Raw genomic sequence first — 20,240 nt, 5'->3', positions numbered from 1 at the left:
GAGGTTGTAGTGAGCCGAGTTCACCCCACGGCACTCAAGCCTGGGTGACAGAGTGAGACTCTGTCTTAAAAAAAGAAAAAAAAGTAATTTATCAACTTTTAAACTAAGAGAAAGCTACCAGACTGGCTTTTATGTAATAAAACAAGTATCACTTGTCAGCATCTACTTTTAAAAATGAATGACTTATCAAAACTACATGCAAAAAGTATTTGCATTAAAAGTTGCCAGCTTAATCATGGAAAATCTCTTATAAGGCTGCTTAAAGGTTCACTTTTTTACTAAAATTAGATTATAAGAATGTGTAAAGTCAATTTTAAACTATTAATACATTTTTTTTTTTTTTTGGAGACCAGGTTTCACTGTTGCCTAGGCTAGACTGCAGTGACATGATCTTGGTTCAGTGCAGCCTCAACTTTCCAGGCTCAAATGATCCTCCCACCTCAGCCTCCCAAGAAGCTGAGAATTCAGGCACATGCCACCATGCCTGGCTAATTTTTGTATTTTTTGTAGACACAGGGTCTTGGCAGGTTGCCCAGACTGGTGTGTGAGTTCAAGTGATCCTCCCACCTCAGTCTCTTAAGGTGCTGGGATTACAGAGGTGTGTCAAAGCAGCTTGGCCCTAATTAATTAGTACATTTTAATCAGTGATTAGACCATGTCGCATTTTCAATTCAGTTTTAAAAAAATGATTCACACACGTTATACATAAGGACAATTTTAATCCTGCATTTTCCTGTAGTAACATCCACTGCTGGCTATCTACAGATTGAAACTGCATTTGCTAAGAACTGTGAACATGAAGAAACTACATAAAGTCACATGGTGATACAGGCACACAGACATCGGCCAGCACCAACAGAATACATACATAACACATACCAGATAGTCTCAATGGATAAATTTGCTTCACCAGTATTTCTATTTAGTAAAATTCACAGTTAATGCAGAATTTCATTTTTCAATTTTACATCTTTATTACACATTTTCTAATACTTTATTTAAAAAAAAAAAAAACTCATTCAAGATTGTAATTTGCATGGTGATAAACAATGGTTTCATGGGTTCTAAGTTTCTTAAGTGTCCACAGAAATTTAAAACACCACAAGTCTTCTTTCCAATTTGCAGCACCTAACTTAAAGTTTAAATTCATCTAATGCATCATTAAAACTGTCATTGTTCTCGTGTGAGAAGACATGTTTCAATTGCTATTTCCAGGATGATATATTGAACATGGGTACACATTTTTAATTGGCTAGCAGAATTTTACTCAAATAATTTATAGCCAGAATAAGAACCTCTAGCATCTCTGAACGGCCTTCCACTCACAATGATGATGATGAAAGTCTAAAATTATGATGATAAATTTCTAAAATAAATGTCTGGGATGCCCCCACTTGACATTACCAAACATGTTTCCAAGTAATCTTAGAAAATATGATTCTTTAAACATATGCATAATATTCTACCACACAATGCACCATCACTTCTTTAACCATTTTCCAATTGTTCATTTATAACATTTGTAATTTTTATTATAAATAATATTGTGATGAATACTTTCATCCATAAGTTTTATGCAAGGCTGATTATTTCTTCTAATGTCTTCTAATATCAAAGAAGTGGCTTACTGGTTCAAACAGTGCACATACATGGTTTTAAGGCTTTTTAGTATACTTTACCAAATAATCTCCAGAATAGTTCAAACAATTCCTACCAACAGTGTGTTATTGTGCCCATAGGGTGGACTTTGTAACAACAAAGGAAATTCAACCACAAATCTATTAGATTCTCACACATCTCAAAACTATCACATCAAAGAAGCAAGGAAACATATTACTGGTGAGGAAGCGAAATTCCAACTCTTTTAAAAAAATCACTCAGCTTTAGAACAGTAAAAATAATCAACAAAAATGCTCCCCACAAAAAGTCTACTGGGTTTTTCAAAAAATAAAGTTAAAAAGAGATAAAGAGAAAGTCAGGCTGGGCACCATGGGTCACACCCAGCACTTTGGGAGGCCAAGGTGGGCAAAAAATCAAAAGGTCAGGAGTTTGAGATCAGCCAACACGGTGAAACCCCATCTCTACTAAAAATACAAAAAATTAGCCAGGCATGGTGGTAGGTGCCTGTAATGCCAGCTACTTGGGAGGCAGAGGCAGGAGGATCGCTTGAACCCGGGAGGCGGAGGTTACAGTGAGCCGAGATTGCACCACTGCACTCCAGCTGGGCGACAGTACAAGACTCCATCTCAAAAAAAAAAAAAGAGAGAGAGAAAGAAAGAGAAAGTCAGTACCAAATGACCAGAATTTTTTATTTGACTAAATTCTATTCATGTATGAGCAATGACAGTCTCCCTGTTTATTTGACTTTGGCAATAAAAAAACAAGCAGCCTTGTACAGAACAGTGAAAATGCCAAGGACGAGGGCAGTCTACAGTTTCACTGTAGAATAAATATATATATATATTTTTTAAAGGCCTCTCTCCCTTTGGCCATATCAACTCTCAGTTCAGGCCATTAAATACAAATTTTCAAATTCACTTCTTCACTTCTCCAAGATCTTCGATGCTGTCATCATCTACCTATAAAACACAAATAATTATATCTCATGAGTTGTGGTTGCAAATAAGAAAACATGGAAGCAATTTGCTTTAAAAACTTATTTCTAGAGATGTATGTATTCCATGTACTCACCTCTGGCCATTTTTCCTGAATGACATCAATTATGTCATCTGTAAAGTCTCCCTGAATGATAATTTCATCCTCCCCTGTTACTGAGGCACCACAGGAGAATTTCTGAGCAAAAAATCTTTGTGCTTCTTTAAGATCAATTTCTATTTTTTTAAAAAAAGAAAGAGCAAGAACTGTAATTGAAACTGTACAAAGATGTTTTTCCATTTTGAGATTTAATCTGCATTTTAAATTCATAAAACAGATTATTAATGGGTTTTATATTCTTTTCAGAACAAACAATACAAACTACCATAGGCAGAGATCTTAATGGAATTTACACTTTCAAGGTCAAGCAAAGGTTCAATACATAAAACAGAATCATCTATACTATTCTAACTCATATAAGACCAAAATAAATCCAGGGACACTTTTTTTTTAAGAGTCTCGCCTTATCGCCCACACTGAAGTGCAGTGGCTCAATCTTGGCTCACTGCAACCTTCATCTCCCGAGTTCAAGCAATTCTCCTGACTAAGCCTCCCGAGCAGCTGGAATTATAGGCATGCACCACCACACCTGGCTAATTTTTGCATTTTTAGTAGAGATGGGGTTTCACCATGCTGGCCAGGCTGGTCTCAAACTCTTATCCTCAGGTGATGGGTCCACCTGAGCCTCCTCAAGTGTTGGGATTACAGGTGTGAGCCACCGTGCCCAGCACAGGGACACATTAATTGCAAGCATTACATATGTATTTCCAAGTAGGAATCAAGTTCTTCTAAACTCCTTTTAAAAAAGAAAAATTTACAGAAGAGAAACAACCTTAATATTTATAAAGAGGTCCACTGAATATTTTTCTCTTTTTTTTTTTTTTTTTTTTGAGAGAGTCCCACTCTGTCACCCAGGCTGGAGTAGTGCCGTGGCAAAATCTTGGCTCACTGCAATCTCCACCTCTTGGGTTCAAGCAATTCTCCTGCCCCAGACTCCTGAGTAACTGGGATTACAGATGCCCGCCACCATGCCTGACTTTTTTTTTTTTTTTTTTTTGAGACAGAATCTTGCTCTGTTGCGAGGCTAGAGTGCAGTGGTGCAATCTTGGCTCACCACACCTCTACCTCCAAGATTCAAGTGATTCTTCTACCTCAGCCTCCTGAGTAGCTGGGACTTCAGGCACATGGCACCACACCCAATTAATTTTTTCTATTTTTAGTAGCAAAGGGGTTTCAGCATGTTAGCCAGGATGGTCTTGATCTCCTGACCTCGTGATCCAGCCTCGGCCTTCCAAAGTGTTGGGTTTACAGGTGTGAACCACCACATTGGACCTTTCTTTTTCTTTTTTTTTTTTTTAAAGGCTAGTCAAGTGAAGCAGTGGGAGTGGAGAAGGAACAAAGAAATCTATAACTGGTTGTGATCAATTAGTTGTAAACACCTTCAGACCAGCCTATTGATTGTTTTTCAATCTGTGTTGTCTTACAAAGGCATCATGGTTTAGATTTCCACCCAGTTTCACTACTCATTCAAGGCTTCCAGGAACTGAGGGGCTCTAAAGCAGGTACATTCAGCCACCTTCCTCACCTTCTGCTGTCATTCCCAGAGGGGATGAGCCATTTTGCAACCTTCTGCCACCACACCTGCAGACAGTAGAGGAGCAGCACTGTCTAGCTTCAAAGGGAATCCTACCCAGCCCTCCTCATCCTACATCAAATATGCCCAAGCAAGAATTCCAGAAAGTAAAAAGTCTCCTCTACAAAAGATTTTGACATTTCTCCAAAATTTGATTTTGAAGCTATAGTTAGAAATGCAAAATTTATCTTCCTAGCAAAAAACAGACCTATGAAGTTCTCATATGAGAGAGAGAGAGAGAAAGAGAGCGATAAAGAGAAAAAAATAGTTCACACATTTTAAACATACTTAAGCCTGAACTCACCAAAAGTTGCAAGGCCACACACTCTTGTCACATATTTCTTTTTTGCTCTGGGAATTTTGGCTATAGTAACTTTTTGTGGTACAGTCTTCTTTTTTTGTTTTATTTGACCCCTTCCACCTTTATTGATTAGGAAAGAGCTTAGCATTAGTTGTTTTGTTTTTTACATAATAACAGCATAGCATACTGTCTTTAAATTTGTTAATCTTCAAAAGGTTTAAGTTTCTTTTTCCCTAATACAAAATTAATAAACACATGCAGGTATTCATTCAATAAACATTTATTAAGTACCTACTATGTGCCCAGTACTGGGCTAAGGGTTGAGGACACAGAGATGAACAAAACAGAGCCCCTGACCTCCAGAGACTCACAGTCTAGTGAAGGAAGCTTAAAAAAAAAAAATTACAGCAACCGGATATATACAATGATAGGATCCAAGAATAAGGCTTTATGACAGCTTTGTAGAGGAACAACTTACTCTGTTTCCAGAGGACACAGAAAGTTTCCGAAAGGAAGTAACATCTAGGTGGAGTTTTGAAGAATAAGAAAAGGTCCATGTAAAGGGAAAGAAGCTGGAGAGGCATAAGAAGAACATTCCAGGGAAAGGAAACAAGTACAAAGATAAGAAAAGGCGTTATATTTAGGAACTTCACTTGTCTTGATTGAAGGATGCTTATGAATATGTAGCAGATGAAGCCAAAACATTACATAGCAGTCACTGGATATCTGTGAAGAGTAAGACTGATCGAAAGGCCACTACAGAGGCCCTGCATGAGCTCTACAGAGGCAGAAATTAAAATCTAAACCAAAGCAGTGCCAACAGTAATGGCCACTAGGCACAGGCAAGAGAGGAGAGAGGAGAAAGAACAGAATCTAGAACTGACTAAAGGGAAATAGAGAATGTAAGATGGTTCTCAGGGTTCTAGCTTAGATGCCTGAATAAATTGTGTTGTCACTAACCAAAATGAATAAAAAGAAAACAAGTCAATTTGGGACTTGAGACTCAACAGCTTAATTTCCAAAGTACAGTGTTTGAGGTGCCTCTGGGACCAAGCACACTTCTAGGCTAGAGACACAGGCCTATCCAGAGGTACATTTTTGGGAACTTTAAGTGTATAGTGGGCAGCAGAAGTTAAGGATGTGACAGAATCATCCCACAAGAACATGCAGAATGAGAAGGTAGGAGGGCCTAGGACAGAATCCTGAAAAACACCCAACTTTTAAAGGACAGAGGAATAAAAGTCTGCACAGAAGACTAAGGAGGAGTGATAGGAGAGCTAGGAAGGAACAGAAACCAAGGAGGGACAATGTTTCAGGGAAGAGGGAGTGCATATGCATTTATTATTTAGCAATAACCAAGCCACTGCTGACCCTTATCAGAACTGCAGTAGCCAGGAAGTCAGGTTAAGATAGACTGAGGAGGAGTGAACAGTGAGCCACAGAACAGAAGGGAGGATGGTGAGTCTGGCCTTAGTAAAGAAATCTGGCTAAGGGAAGGACAGGGACAAGGTAAAGAAAGACATGAGCTTTGGAGAGAGTTTTTTTTTTTTAAGATGCAAAGTCCTGAAAATATTTTTAAGTGAATGAAAATTCACAGGAGAGAATAATAAATGAAGAAACAGGTGAGTACAGGATCCACAGCACCAGGAGTTGGTTTGAGAAGAAGGAGTGAGTTAAGTGTATGCAAGAATTGTAAAACAAAGTTTTCAACTAAGCTATCAGAAGATAAAATCTTTTATATAAATGTCCTCACTCTACTTAAATAGAATACACAGGAATTTTAGTTGGCTGGCTGTTTCTTATATACAAACAGGGCAAATAAGCATGTTTTCCTAGGTCCAATTTACTAACAAAGCCCAAATCATACCACATCCAACCATGATCCTGAGACTGAGTATGTGCCCCTCTGTATGATATACGTGGGGAATTACAATAACAGGTACATGGTATTCACTTTGGGAACCTTCCCTTTTTTGTAAGAGATGAAGTCTTGCTACGTTGCCCAGAATAGAGTGCAGTGGCTATTTGCAAGAACAATCGTTGCACACTACAGCCTTGAACTCCTAGGCTTAAGCGATCCTCCTGCCTCAGCCCCGAAAGAAGCTAGGACTACAGGCACCCACCATTGTGCCTAGCTTTGGGAACCCTTTTAATTACTTACATCTTCTATCACAGGGAAGGTATAACTGTACAAATCAAGGTATGAATTTAGGGCTTACCTCTCTTCTGTTTTTTCTTCTCTTCTTCTTCCCCTGCTGTTCCTTGACCCTCACTAATTCCAGTTTCTTGTTTGGGTGAATTTTCTAGATATAAAAATGAAATACAAAAGCATGAACATTATTTCATGTTGTTAAAAAAAAAAAAAAGAATCACCTTTGAGCAACCTTATATACAAATAAGGCATCTTACCAACAGCTGAGAATGACATTTGTAAAGCAACTGATTAAACTGCTGGATTCCTATTCAAGTCTAGTTTTAAAGTCATTATGGTAAGTGTACAGTAACAGAAGAGAAAACAGTTTTTGATATGTGAGGACTGAGATTTTGAGTCAGAGGAAGAAAGATAAAACACTTCGGCTCTGCAGGAGTGTTTTAGCACCTAAACATACTAATTTTGTTAACATCTGGATGAGAAGAGCTCTCCACCCCCCCCAGTCAGATGCTATCTCAGGAAGGTTCCGTTCACGGCCAACCATGTAGACTGAATATAACAACAGACTTGAGGGTTCTTATCCAACCACTGACAGTGACGGAGTAGCTACCAGCCAAAAGGGACTTAATCAAGGGTTCTGTGTATCACAGAAATCACCTGAAAGTCAAGGAACAATGAGTGGGGGTAGCACTAGGTGTCTCTGAGCAGCCTTGTTCCCAGACCAGGCTTTCTCTTCTTCTGGCTACTGCCTTCATTTTTACCAATCTTGCAAGAGAAGCCATCAACATGAGCAAATTGAGGAATTCTGTTCCTCCACAGTCTTCCCATTTCTGGCAATGGCATCCCCATTCTTCTAGTTGCTTAAACGAAAACCCAGATGCCCCTTTTATTCACACCTCACACCCAAAAATAAAAAAATCCTGTCAGCTCTACCTTCAAAATATACTCCTATCTGACCACTTTTCACCACCTCCCCACTACCATTCTGATCTAAGTCATCATAAGAGTCTCCTATCTGGTCTCCTGTTGCTTTTCTGCCTGTGCCCTCTTTTGACATTTTTTTTTTTTTTTTAGACAGGGTCTCGCTCTGTTGTGCAGGCTGGGGTGCCTCGATCTGCCAGGATCAAGCAATCCTCCTGCCTCAGCCTCCCAAGTAGCTTAGGCTACAGGCATGTGCCACCATGCCGATAATGTTTGCATTTTTTTGTAGAGACAGGGTTTTACCATGTTGCCCAGACTGGTCTCAAACTCCTGGACTCTGGTGATTCACCTGCCTTGGCCTCCAAAAGTGCTGGGATTACAGGTGTAAGCCACCACTCCTGGCCTCTTTGGTCTGTTCCTACCAGAGCAGCCTAAGTAATGCTGCTGAAATAAGTCAGACCTTATCACTCTTCTGCTTAAACTCCTCCACGAGCTCCTCATCTAAGAGCAAAAGCCAAGACTTGGTTCACAATGCCCTGCCTGATGTGGTCCACTCTGACTTCATATTAAACTCTTCTCCAGTCCTTCAATTAGCTCCAGATACAAAGGCTTCCTTGCGGTTTCCTGAATATACTAGGAGAGCTTCTGCTCAGGGCCTCTCCTCAGGCTATGTCCGCTGCCTAGAAATGTTCTTCTGCCAGATACCCAAATGACTCATTCCTTCAGTTCCAAAGGTCTTTAATCAACTGCTACCTATTCAGCAAAATCTCTGGGTACTACCTAAAATTTCAAATTTCTTCCCACCAATTCTTATCTCCCCCTTTCCTGCTTATCACTGTCTCCATACATATGTTTTACTTACTGCATTTGTCTCCCTTTCTAGAATGTAATTGCCACAAGGGTGGGAAATCTTTTATTTAACTGGCTTATCCTCAGAATCTGAAACTGTGTCTAGCATATAGTATGCTTACAATAAAAGTCAATATATATTTGCCCCTAAATCATTTTCTTTTTTACATAAGAAAGATGATATTCAGACCTATCCTATCTCAGAGAGAACTTAAACAGCTAACAGAAATAAATGTTAATTCAGTAATATCCTACTAAAGGGGGACTTTTGTATCTTCAGAATAATGCCATACATGCATTTGTCTCAGGCACAGAAGTTTAACGCAAGAAAAAAAATGTTCATACCTACAGTAAGTTTTGCAAATTCATTTGGAAAGTTCTTCTCTAACCATTGTCTACATTTAGCAACATCAGGCATATATTCACAGTACTAGGAGAAAAAAAAGAACTGAGTCACCACATTTTCAGTCAACCAATACATTGTAATTAAAAATCACTCCCTATACTTGTTAATACAAAGAAGGATAAAACAAACTACTCCCACCTGACTTCTTATCCATAGGAAACATGTATTCAACCAGGATATGTCCCATAAGAAATTAAAAATGAAAAAGGATTAGGTTCCTCTTCACAGTAGCAATTTATTTCTTCTTCCTCCATTTCTTGCTTTGAGCACATAAGTGTCTGATTTTCATGCCTTGCTCATGGAGCCTGACTTAGAAAGTCTTACATATAATTTTTATTGCTCTTTCATTCCTCTGCTCATTCGTGTAGATTTTGGCATTAAGGTTACTCTTATTTTATTAGCTGACTACTCATACTTCCCATGCAAAAATCCAAACTGCACAGCCACGTGCAAAAGATGCACATGTATGATCCAAAGTCTAAATTTAGGAAAGAGTTTATAAGACCATAAAATTATCCTAAGCCAAAGTTCTCTATAAAAGGTTAAAGCTTTAATATCAAATGACCAAAAATGAGAAATAAAGTTCTCAAGGTAGCTTTAAAACCAAGAGTAACTTCAAATATGTAAGGTGAAAAAAAAGTTAAAAGACTTACCTCTGTTGGTAATGAACAGACTGAGGAAATAAGAAAAAACAGATTTGAAATGTTAAACCTATATGTACACACATACACAAGGCTTATCGTTACTTTTATATTTGAGAAAATGCTTCATTTTTACATTTTTCCTGTAAGTTTTCTGTACCACTTTTCAAATGCTACTCCTCAGTGTTTTTGAGGTAAGAGGCCCATGGTTATTTGCGATGATACTATCTTGATTTTTTTCATGTAAAGAGTGTCTCCATCAGTTGATGGAACATCAAATTATGCTATTTTGTATATAATGAGGTCTTACCATAACCATTTCAGTGGGTCAAGCAATTAAGCTAAGACAGGAACAATTCCCCATACAACAGAGTTTGAAGAAAATTGGTTCTTTCTTTCCTTTTCTTTGAGATATGGTCTTGCTCTGTTGCCCAGGCTGGAGTGCAGTGGTGAAATCATGGCTCACTTCAGCCTCCACCCCCTGGCGCTCAAGTAATCCTCCCACCTCAGCCTCCCGAGAAACCAGGACTATAGGTGCACACCACCATGCCCAGCTAATTTTTGTATTTTTTGTACAGACAAGGTTTCACCATGCTGCCCAGGCTGGTCTCAAATTCCTGGGCTTAAGCAATCGAGCTACCTTAGCTTCCCAGAGTGCTGGGATCACAGGTGTGAGCCTCTGTGCCTGGCCTGGTTATTTCTTTTGATAGTTTTATCAAAACCACCACTTTTTATTCATAGACACATTTATAAACTTCAGTAGCACTTTTACTATCATCTTTTTACAATATATTTTTCGTTTTTGTTGTTGTTTTTTAAGAGTCAGGGTCTTATACTATCACCCAGGCTGGAGTGTGTCTATGACTCACTGCAGCCTCGAACTCCTCAGCTCAAGTAATCCTCCTGCTTCAGCCTCCCAAGTAGCTAGGACTACAAGTGTGAGCCACTATGTCCAGCTAAGTTTTTTTTATTTTTGTAGAAACAGAATCTCCCTATGTTGCCAAGGCTTTTTCCTGTCATGCTACTTAAGATCATGACAGTGTGAAGCTAGAAGGAACCTTGGTTCAATCCTGTCATTTGGTGTCAGAGCCTGTACAGGCTATAATGAACTAGAAGAAATGAAACGGCTTCCAAATTTTAACTATAATTCTAATACTGGGTAAACTGCTTATTTTGTTTTTATTTTTAAGGTTTAGAATGGAGTAGTTCAATGTGTCCAATATCCTGAGATTTCTGAGGGAGAGGAAGGTGGTATACCATGTAATCACAGCAGTTACCACACACTGGGCACCTAGTATGTGCCAAATGCTTTGCTATGTCTTCTATCCATTACTATGTTTAACTGTCACAACCTTGTCAGATAAGAAGTACCGTATCTATTTTCAGATGCTGAAAATGAGGCTTAGGTATGTAACCACTTACATCTGGATAACAGAATTTTAATCTGCTTGTTTCTGATGCTCACGCTGTTAACCACTAACTGAGATTACACAAAGTAAACAAGCAACTTAGCGTCACCAGACAGCTGAAAATGATCTACCTTCACCTTATCCTACTCATGTTCTACCATGCTACCACACAATCACTATTTTATAGATGGGGCACTAAGAGTTAAATAGTTCATCCATTGAAGAAGGTGGTATGTGGCAGAAGAAAACTGCAATCTGGTGGTTCTGTCTAGTCTCGTCTATAGTTCAGGGTTCTTTCCACCGGTTAGCTAGAGCCCTATATTCCTCACTGTTCAAGTTCAAATACTAGGCACAGCTGTTTAGCCATACTTTCAGGATATAACTATATAATTATAGGTTAAGGCTGGGCACAGTGGCTAATGCCTGTAATCCCAGCACTTTGGGAGGCTGAAGCGGGGGAATCACCCAAGGTCAGGAGTTCGAGGCCAGTCTGACCAACATGGAGAAACCCCATTTCTACTAAAAATACAAAATTAGCCAGGTGTGACTGACGGTGCATGCCTGTAATCCCAACTATTCAGAAGGCTGAGGCAGGAGGAGAATCATTTGAATCAGGGAGGCAGAGGCTGCAGTGAGCCGAGATCCCACCACTGCTCTCTAGCCTGGGCAACAAGAATGAAACACTGTCCAAAAAAAAAAAGAAAACTGGGCTCACGGTGGCTCATGTCTGTAATCCCAGCACTTTGGCAGGCCGAGGCAGGTGAATCACCAGGTCAAGAGACCGAGACCATCCTGACCAACATGGTGAAACCCTGTCTCTACTAAAAATAAAAAAATTAGCTGAGCGTTGTGGTGCACACCTGTAGTCCCTGCTACTTGGGAGGCTGAGACAGGAGAATCCCTTAAACCAGGAGGCAGAGGTTGCAGTGAGCAGAGAGCATGACACTGCACTCTATCCTGGGCGACAGAGCGAGACTCCGTCTCAAAAACATAAAATAAAATAAAAATTAAGCCTCTAAACCAACTTTTTATTTTTATTTTTCTTTTTGTTAAAAAGACAGTCTCGTTTTGTCACCCAGGCTGTAATGCATTGATGTGATCATAACTCACGCAGCCTCGAACTCCTGGGCTTAAGTGATCCTCCCACTACAGCCTCCAAGTAGCTAGAACTACAGGCACTTTCCACTACACCTGGCTAATTTACAAAGATACATCTTATAATTATGTCATGGTTGGCCGGGCGCGGTGGCTCATGCCCATAATCCCAGCACTTTGGGAGGCTGAGGCGGGTGGATCACGAGGTCAAGAGATTGAGACCATCCTGGTCAACAAAGTGAAACCCCGTCTCTACTAAAAATACAAAAAATTAGCTGGGCATGGTGGTGCGTGCCTGTAATCCCAGCTACTCGGGAGGCTGAGGCAGGAGAATTGCTTGAACCCACAAGGCAGAGGTTGCGGTGAGCCGAGATTGTGCCATTGCACTCCAGTCTGGGTAACAACAGTGAAACTCCGTCTCAAAAAAAAAAAAATTATGTCATGGCTATTTAAGTGGTATTATTTTTTCTTAGCAGTAACTAAAATAATAGTGCACCTTACAAAACATGAACTCTTAAATTTGATGAAATAGGGTACAATAGCTCTCTACCGCATCTGCCATACAAAGATGAAGAAACCAAAGTAGTATATTGTTCTAATAATAATAATAGCATTTCATGAACTAAATTCTCACGTTAGTCGCTGTACCAGCAACTCATCTGACTTAAGGTGTAATCATTATCTTCATTTTACAGACCTTAGAAAAGGACCCTGGGAAAGTTACTTGAATAGAGAAATGAAGTAACCCGCCCAGGGTCGCATACCTGGTAAGTGCTGGAGTCGGAATGAAAGCCCTGTTTTGTAACTCCAAAGACAAAGAATATAACCAAGTAAGACCAATATCATAGCAAAACTCAATGAGCCCTACAAAAAGTTCCACTGCCGACTCTCTTGTTGAGGTACTGTGTGCTAAGTTAATTCCACTATCAAAGATACTCAATACATAATGAGTTGTTACAATTTTTTTTTTTTTTTTTGAGACAGAGTTTCGCTGTTGGTACCCAGACTGGAGTGCAATGGCACAATCTCGGCTCACCGCAACCTCCGCCTTCTGGGTTCAAGCAATTCTCCTGCCTCAGCCTCCCGAGTAGCTGGGACTACAGGCGCGCAACCACCATGCCCAGCTAATTTTTGTATTTTTAGTAGAGACGGGGTTTCACCTTGTTGACCAGGACAGTCTCGATCTCTTGACCTTGTGACCCACCCGCCTCAGCCTCCCAAAGTGCTGGGATTATAGGCATGAGCCACCACGCCTGGCCGAGTTGTTACAATTTTTGAACTCAATGACACCATTTCTCTTTCCATGGTACTTAAATGTCAGATGGTGTCTCTACTCCAGTCACAGAACATAAGGTCCACATGAACAAGGGGCTTCCCAACTTATTCACTACTCAGGCCCCAGCATCTAAAACATCACTAGGCACACAGTAAGTTCTGAGAAATATTTACTGAAAAAATATTTACTTGTGCCCTTTTACTGTCCTGTAGCTTCGAAATTTTCTGAAATTTTCTAAGATCCAATAAATACAGCATTTACAATTCACAAATTTTCCTGTATTGAAAATGAAGAAAAACACACAAAAGTGAAAAAGATCTTGATTAAACCTAATACATATATCCTGATTCAAACCAAGAAGACTTTCCTGACTGTCCTACCACCCAACACTCCAACCTCACTTTCTCCCACTCCTTAACCGGCACCCTCTCTATACCGTACACCAAACTCAAAGCCACTCACTTCTCCAGACAACCATCAAGCTTTTTCTTACATAGTCATTCACTTTGTCTGGGACGCCCTTCCCCACTTTCTCATCCAGTCCTTGCCATCCTTAACTCAGGATCTGCCAAGAAGCCCTCCTTCGATAGCCAGACTAGCACACACCTTCAGGACCTTTGAACTAACCTAGCTACACACCTCCATTCCAAATGGACTATAAGCTTCTTCAGACAGAGTAGCCAGACACAAATCGCTCAGGATGGGAAACTGTTAATTCACGCCTCCTCCTCCCCAGGACTCCTCTCCACCAGTACAAATTCACCAAATGAAAAAGACAGATGGAGAAAAAAGCTTAATACGACCAAATGTCAAACTAGTATCATGATGCATTAAAATACAGTGAGTAAGTCATTCTGTGGCTACCAACACTTGCCTCCACAATAAAGGACTCGAAGTGGGTAATCGGCATCTAACTTGGCACTGTTCCTTGGGTCTCCTTTGCAATCAGCCCCGCTGGATTCAGAAATGTCAGCAGCCATTTCACAAATCTGTAAGCAAGGAAAACAACACACGTTCACTATTTTAGAATCAAGACCCCAGAGGAGCAGTATTCCTCTCAATAGAAATCCCCCCCATCCCAAAGCGGTTTCAATTCTGCTGCTGAGTTGGGGGTACAAGCTGCAGCATTCAATTCATAAAATATGAGCAATCCTAGGCACAACATCTCCTCGGTCCACAGGTCTACAGGGAAGCTAGCATCAAATGGACCATGAAGGACGGGGCAGAGGGGCTCACTAGTGAAAAAGAGGAAGCAATGGGGAAGGAAAGAAGGGGTGGCTACCCTCGGCAGACACGGAGCAAAAAGGTCTGAGGGTGATCTGGGAGGGATGGAAACTGCAGTAAGAGAGGTGCCGAATGGAGAAAGGCTGGAAGCGCCTAGGAACCAGGGTTGGGTCACCGGAGGAGCCCGGAGTGTAGGGTGTGGGGGCAGCTAAACGCCACGGGAGGGGCCTGGGGAGTCAGGAAAGGGCATGGGAGGGGGCGGGGTGACAGACCCTAAGGAGGATGAGGAGAGAAAACGGGGACAGAATGTAAGAGCACTGAGGGGACAAGAGCGACCAGGTCTGAGGCGAAGAGGCGACCCCGGGAACGCCAGAAGGGGCCCCTGTGGGCGGAGGTGTGGAGACGCCCGGCCCGGCCCCCTTCCGCCAGGCAGCATTTCAGCTTCCCCCATACTCTCTACGAGCTTCTCAGGAGCTGGAGAAGCACTTGGGGTCGTTACCCAGGCGGTCGCACAGGCCCCGCCGGCTCCGCTCCCGCCGCTATCGCCAGCTGAAGCGACACATGCAACTCGCCTCCCCTAGCCAGGGCCGCCCGAGAGCCCGTCCGCCAGCCGCGCTCCCGCGAGACAATGAGCCTTTATCGCGAGACTCCGGCCGCCCCTGAGCGGATGTCGCGAGAAGCCGAAAGACGGGGCGTGGCCAAGCGGTGAGAGGCGGGCCGCCGGCAGGCGGTGCTCCTCACCTGTTGGAGAGGCTGAATCCTCGAGATGAGCGCGCGGAGGGGAACGCGGCTTGAAAACGCAAGAGAGTGCACCTGAGTCAGAAATGACTCCCTATTAATGAGCCCAAGGATCATTGCCCAGATGTCTGCAGTGCATCCTGGAGTCCTGACTAACCTCCAGCTACTACATAAGTCACTCCTCTGCGGGGAGATTGCAGCCAGATAGAGCGTTTGGTGGCTTTTTTTTTTTTTTTTTTTCCTCAGGCGGAGTTTCGCTCTTGTTGCCCAGGCTGGAGTGCAATGGCGCGATCTCGGCTCACCGCAACCTCCGCCTCCCGGGTTCAAGTGATTCTCCTGCCTCGGTCTCCCAACTAGCAGAGATTACAAACATGTGCCACCATGCCTGGCTAATTTTGCATTTTTAGTAGAGACGGAGTTTCTCCATGTTGGTCAGGCTGGTCTCGACCTCCCGACCCCAGGTGAGCCTCCCGCCTTGGCCTCCCAAAGTGCTGGGATTACAGGCACGAGGTACCACGCCTGGCCGAGAAACTCACTCTCCTTTCCACTTTGCTTTTCCTTTTCCTTTCCCCTGTCCTTTCCTCTTTCCTCTATCTTCTTTCTTCTTTCTTTTTTGACAGGGTCTCAGTCTGTCACTCAGGCCGGATGGAGTGCTGTTGCACAATCACGGCTTACTGCAGCCTCGACCTCCCAAGTAGTTGGGACCACAGGCGCGCGCTATCACACCCAGCTAATTTTTTAATTTTTTGTAGAGATGGGGGAGGTCTCCCTATGCTGCCCAAGCTGGTCTTGAACTCCTGGACTCAAGTGCTCCTCCCATCTCGACCTCACAAAGTGCTGGGATTACAGGTGTGCCCTGCCCAGGGAAACTCTTGAAAAGATAAAATGAATGCTGTCTATGTATTTTTAATTGCCCACAGTCTCACACCGTAACGATAATTGTTATCACCTTCCGTGTTGCCAGCCTGGGTAACAAGCGCGAAACTCCGACTCAGAAAAAAAAAAAGATCTTTCCTTCTTTCACTAGGGTAGTGTTGACTCTCCTTTTATGTGTTCTAAGTTGGAGCCCATCTCGGGCTTTCTCAGGAGACTGAAGCCTGGTAGAGTTAACCACATACCGTGAGTCTTGTTTCATCTTGAGAAAATCTCTTCATATTCAGCCTGAGTCCCACTTGTGAAACGAGAATAACACTACAACACTTGCCAGGATGTGAGGGTTAGGGGAATGATGACCCAAAAAATGCTCTATAGATGTGGCAAATAATTGTTCTTTTCTATTTTGCTTAATTCTTCACTCACATCCATTTTATTTATTTCCCTCCTTCCCTGCCAACTTCATTCACCACTGTTGCTACTACCACTTTCATTTTCTGTTTACAACTTATCTGTGTGTGCACTAAACCATGTGGTACAATCTTCTCCACCAGAGATTCATGAATGTAGCCTCCTCCCGACATATTTCTTAAATAAAAGAGGAAATCCGCCCTCGCAGGAGAGTCAACACTACCCTAGTGAAAGAAGGAAAGATCTTTTTTTTTTTTTCTGAGTCGGAGTTTCGCGCTTGTTACCCAGGCTGGAGTGCAATGGCACGATCTCGGCTCACTGCAACCTCCGCCTCCTGGGTTCAGGCAATTCTCCTGCCTCAGCCTCCTGAGTAGCTGGGATTACACGCATGCGCCACCGTGCCCAGCTAATTTTTTGTATTTTTAGTAGAGACGGGGTTTCACCTTGTTGACCAGGATGGTCTCGATCTCTTGACCTCGTGATCCACCCACCTCCGCCTCCCAAAGTGGGATTACAGGCTTGAGCCACCGCGCCCGGCCAGAAGAAAAGATCTTGTTTCCACCAAAGAATGTTTGATTATAATAATAGGAGCTGGGCCGGGCACGGTGGCTCACACCAGTAATCCCAGCACTTTGGGAGGCCAAGGCGGGTGGATCCCGAGGTCAACAGATCGAGACCATCCTGGTCAACATGGTGAAACCCCGTTTCTACTAAAAATAGAAAAAATTAGCTGGGCACGGTGGCACGTGCCTGTGATCCCAGCTACTCAGGAGGCTGAGGTAGGAGAATTGCCTGAACCCAGGAGGCGGAGGTTGTGGTGAGCCGAGATCGCGCCATTGCACTCCAGCCTGGGTAACAAGAGCGAAACTCCATCTCAAAAAAATAAATAAATAAAAATAAAATAAAAAATAATAGTAGCTTGCATGTATTGACACCCACTCCCCACTATATGCCAGAAACCGTGCTCATTTGGGGGAAAGGAGTCCAGCTAAATTCATCTCCCAGAATTTTCTTAGGTTCCTACTATGTACCAGGCACTGTGCTAGGCACCAGGAATACTACAGTGAACCGAAGAGATAAAGTTCCTATTCTCACTAAGGTTAACAATCTTAGACATATTAACTGACTTAATCCTTACAAAACCCCTGTGAAGGGCCAGGTGCAGCGGCTCATGTCTGTATTCCCAGCACCTTGGGAGGCAAGGTGGGATTGTATCAGTCCAGAAGTCTGAGACCAGCCTGGGCAACATAGGGAGAACCTAACTCTACAGAAACAGAAAACAAAGGAAGGGGGAGGGAGGGAGGGAAAAGAGAGAGAAAGAAAAGAAAGGGAAGAAAGAAAGAGAAATACCAAGTGTGGTGGTGCACACCCGTGGACCAAGCTACTCAGGAGGCTGAGGTGGAAGGATCACTTGAGCCCAGGAGGTCAAGGCTACAATGAGCTACGATGGTGCCACTGCACTCCAGCCTGGACAACAGAATGAGACCTTGTCTCAGAAAGAAACAAAAACAAAATAAAAACCCTGTGAAGTAGGCATAACTGTCCTAATTTCCAGATGTTGAAATCAAGAATCAAAGGGGGACATGAATTAGGTTCACATGTGCTTAAGATCACACAGCAAATAGTTTTATTGACCTTAAGGTGCATATTTTTCACATTTCAATATCTCTCTCTCTGTAAGGCCAGCCTTGCTAAGAGCCGGATGAACAACACCCACCCCTCTCTATGCCTGCTAACAGTTTATCAGGCAGAACACATTACTCAGCATCTGGCTCCTCCATGCGGGCTCCCCTCGCCCACTTCTGCATTCTGCCCCCAGGTCTATATTCAGCACTAGACGATGCACTCTCAGCACGAAGCCATGCATTTGAACCTCAGCACTAAACTATACAGCTGAACCCGCGAAAATTGAAGAAATCCCGCTGAGCCTTACTCAGTGGCAGCCCACCCCATGCATCCGAGGCGTGACTTCTCTGGCCCCTTTCCCCGGGACCACAGAACCTCTTCCGGGAGATAAATAAATTGGCATCTAATTGTTCTTATACTGGCCTCAGTTTCCTCATTTTAAACTCGGCAGTAACCATTGCATTCTCTCTCTCTCTCTCTCTCTTTTTTTTTTTTAATTGAGGTGGGGTTTCGCTCTTGTCGCCCAGGATGGAGTACAATGGCACACTTTCGGCTCACCCCAAACTCCACCTCTGGAGTTCAAGTGATTCTCCTGCCTCAACCTCCCGTGAAGCTGGGATTAAAGGCATGCACCACTACACCTGGCTAATTTTGAATTTTTAGTAGAGACTGGGTTTCTCCATGTTGGTCAGGCTGGTCTCAGACTCCTGACCTCAGGTGATCCATCCGCCTGGGTGTCCCAAAGTGCTGGGATTGCAGGCATGAGCCACTGTGCCCAGCCATCAACATCTCATTGCTGTTGCATTGCAATGAATGGAATCTTAGCATGGTGTCCTCTTTTAGTTGGCAGCAATTCTCTTTCTTAATAATGCTCAAATTAAGGCCAGGCGTGGTGGCTCACGCCTACAATCCCAGCACTTTGGGAAGCCGAGGCAGATGGATCACGAGGTCAAGAGATCGAGACCATCCTGGTCAACAAGGTGAAATTCCGTCTCTACTAAAAATACAAAAATTAGCTGGGCATGGTGGTGCGTGCCTGTAGTCCCAGCTACTCGGGAGGCTGAGGCAGGAGAATTGCTTGAACCTAGAAGGCGGAGGTTGTGGTGAGCCGAGATCGCGCCATTGCACTCCAGCCTGGGTAACAACAGTGAAACTCCGTCTCAAAAATAATAATAATAGTAATGCACAAATTATGGAGCATCTAACTAACAATGGCATCTTGGATGTGATGAAATATGGACAGGTGACCAGTTTTGCGTAATAGACCAGTGTCTTCAGTTTCACTCTTCAAGCTTTTCCTGCCCTACTTTGTATGGAAAGGTTGCTTACCTCTGCAGACTGCTGCTTCAAGCTTCCTTGTTCCGTGCTTCTAGCTATGATCAGCCAATGGGAGACAGCCATGCCAGCCGGCCTCCTTGCCATCTACCCCTCCTCACCCCTCGAGCTGCATTTCTGGCAGTAACTGGGTCTCCCTCTGAATTGTTAGAGTATCACAGTCCCTGGACTCCTAAAACATAGCACATTCTCGGGATCTAGTCTCCAGCCTAGGGGCGGTGATGGCTTCCTGCTGTTGCTAATCTCTGTGTTGTCTCACCACCTGTTTAGCTTTTCAACAGTTCCATTCTTGTGTAACCAATTCCCTGCCTTAAATTCTTTGTTTTGCATACTGGGATGGGGTTCTGTTTTCTGGGTGGACTCTACCTGACACAAGTGGCATTTAAACCCAGATTTGCATTTCCTATCACACTCCACAGTCTTTCAGCTCTCAGGAACTAAAAGGAGGAATGATGTATGAAAAAGGAAACATCCCAGTGGTCACAGACTCTTGGGAGAGGCAGTGGAATTACTGCAAAGGATACAGGGATCTACTTGTGCACCAAGTAGATTGATTAAATATCCTTCAGATGTCTTATTATTTTCTAGTGTAAGTTACAGTTTTAGTGCAATGAAAATCCAAGTTGAATCTGATTAGTCTGGCTCGAGTTATATCCATTCTTAAATTAACCATCCTGACTAATCAAGCCCTGAGT

At 42.8% G+C, this 20,240-nt stretch overlaps 1 protein-coding gene across 2 annotated transcripts; it reads right to left on the bottom strand.

Moving 5' to 3' along the window:
* Positions 1–702: 702 nt before the first annotated feature.
* On the bottom strand, positions 703–19,792 carry DENR (density regulated re-initiation and release factor). 2 transcript variants are annotated; one of them, XM_078337565.1, is made up of 8 exons: positions 19,540–19,792; positions 14,213–14,327; positions 9,571–9,590; positions 8,857–8,941; positions 6,809–6,892; positions 4,593–4,709; positions 2,692–2,831; positions 703–2,579 (listed from the first exon to the last, which is right to left on the bottom strand). In XM_078337565.1, exons 1-8 carry the CDS (start codon positions 19,630–19,632, stop codon positions 2,535–2,537), a joined length of 699 nt encoding a protein of 232 aa, XP_078193691.1. In that variant the 5' UTR covers positions 19,633–19,792; the 3' UTR covers positions 703–2,534. The 2 variants fall into 2 exon arrangements, with proteins under 2 accessions (XP_078193691.1, XP_035113882.2); XM_035257991.3 differs by lacking the exon at positions 19,540–19,792 and adding an exon at positions 15,062–15,189.
* Between the last annotated feature and the right edge of the window lie 448 nt (positions 19,793–20,240).

Source organism: Callithrix jacchus, chromosome 9 (assembly GCF_049354715.1).
Source record: "Callithrix jacchus isolate 240 chromosome 9, calJac240_pri, whole genome shotgun sequence".
In the NCBI taxonomy this organism is placed as follows: Eukaryota; Metazoa; Chordata; class Mammalia; order Primates; family Cebidae; genus Callithrix; species Callithrix jacchus.
Note: the sequence above shows the minus strand (reverse complement) of the source record. Positions and strands in the feature narration are given on the sequence as shown.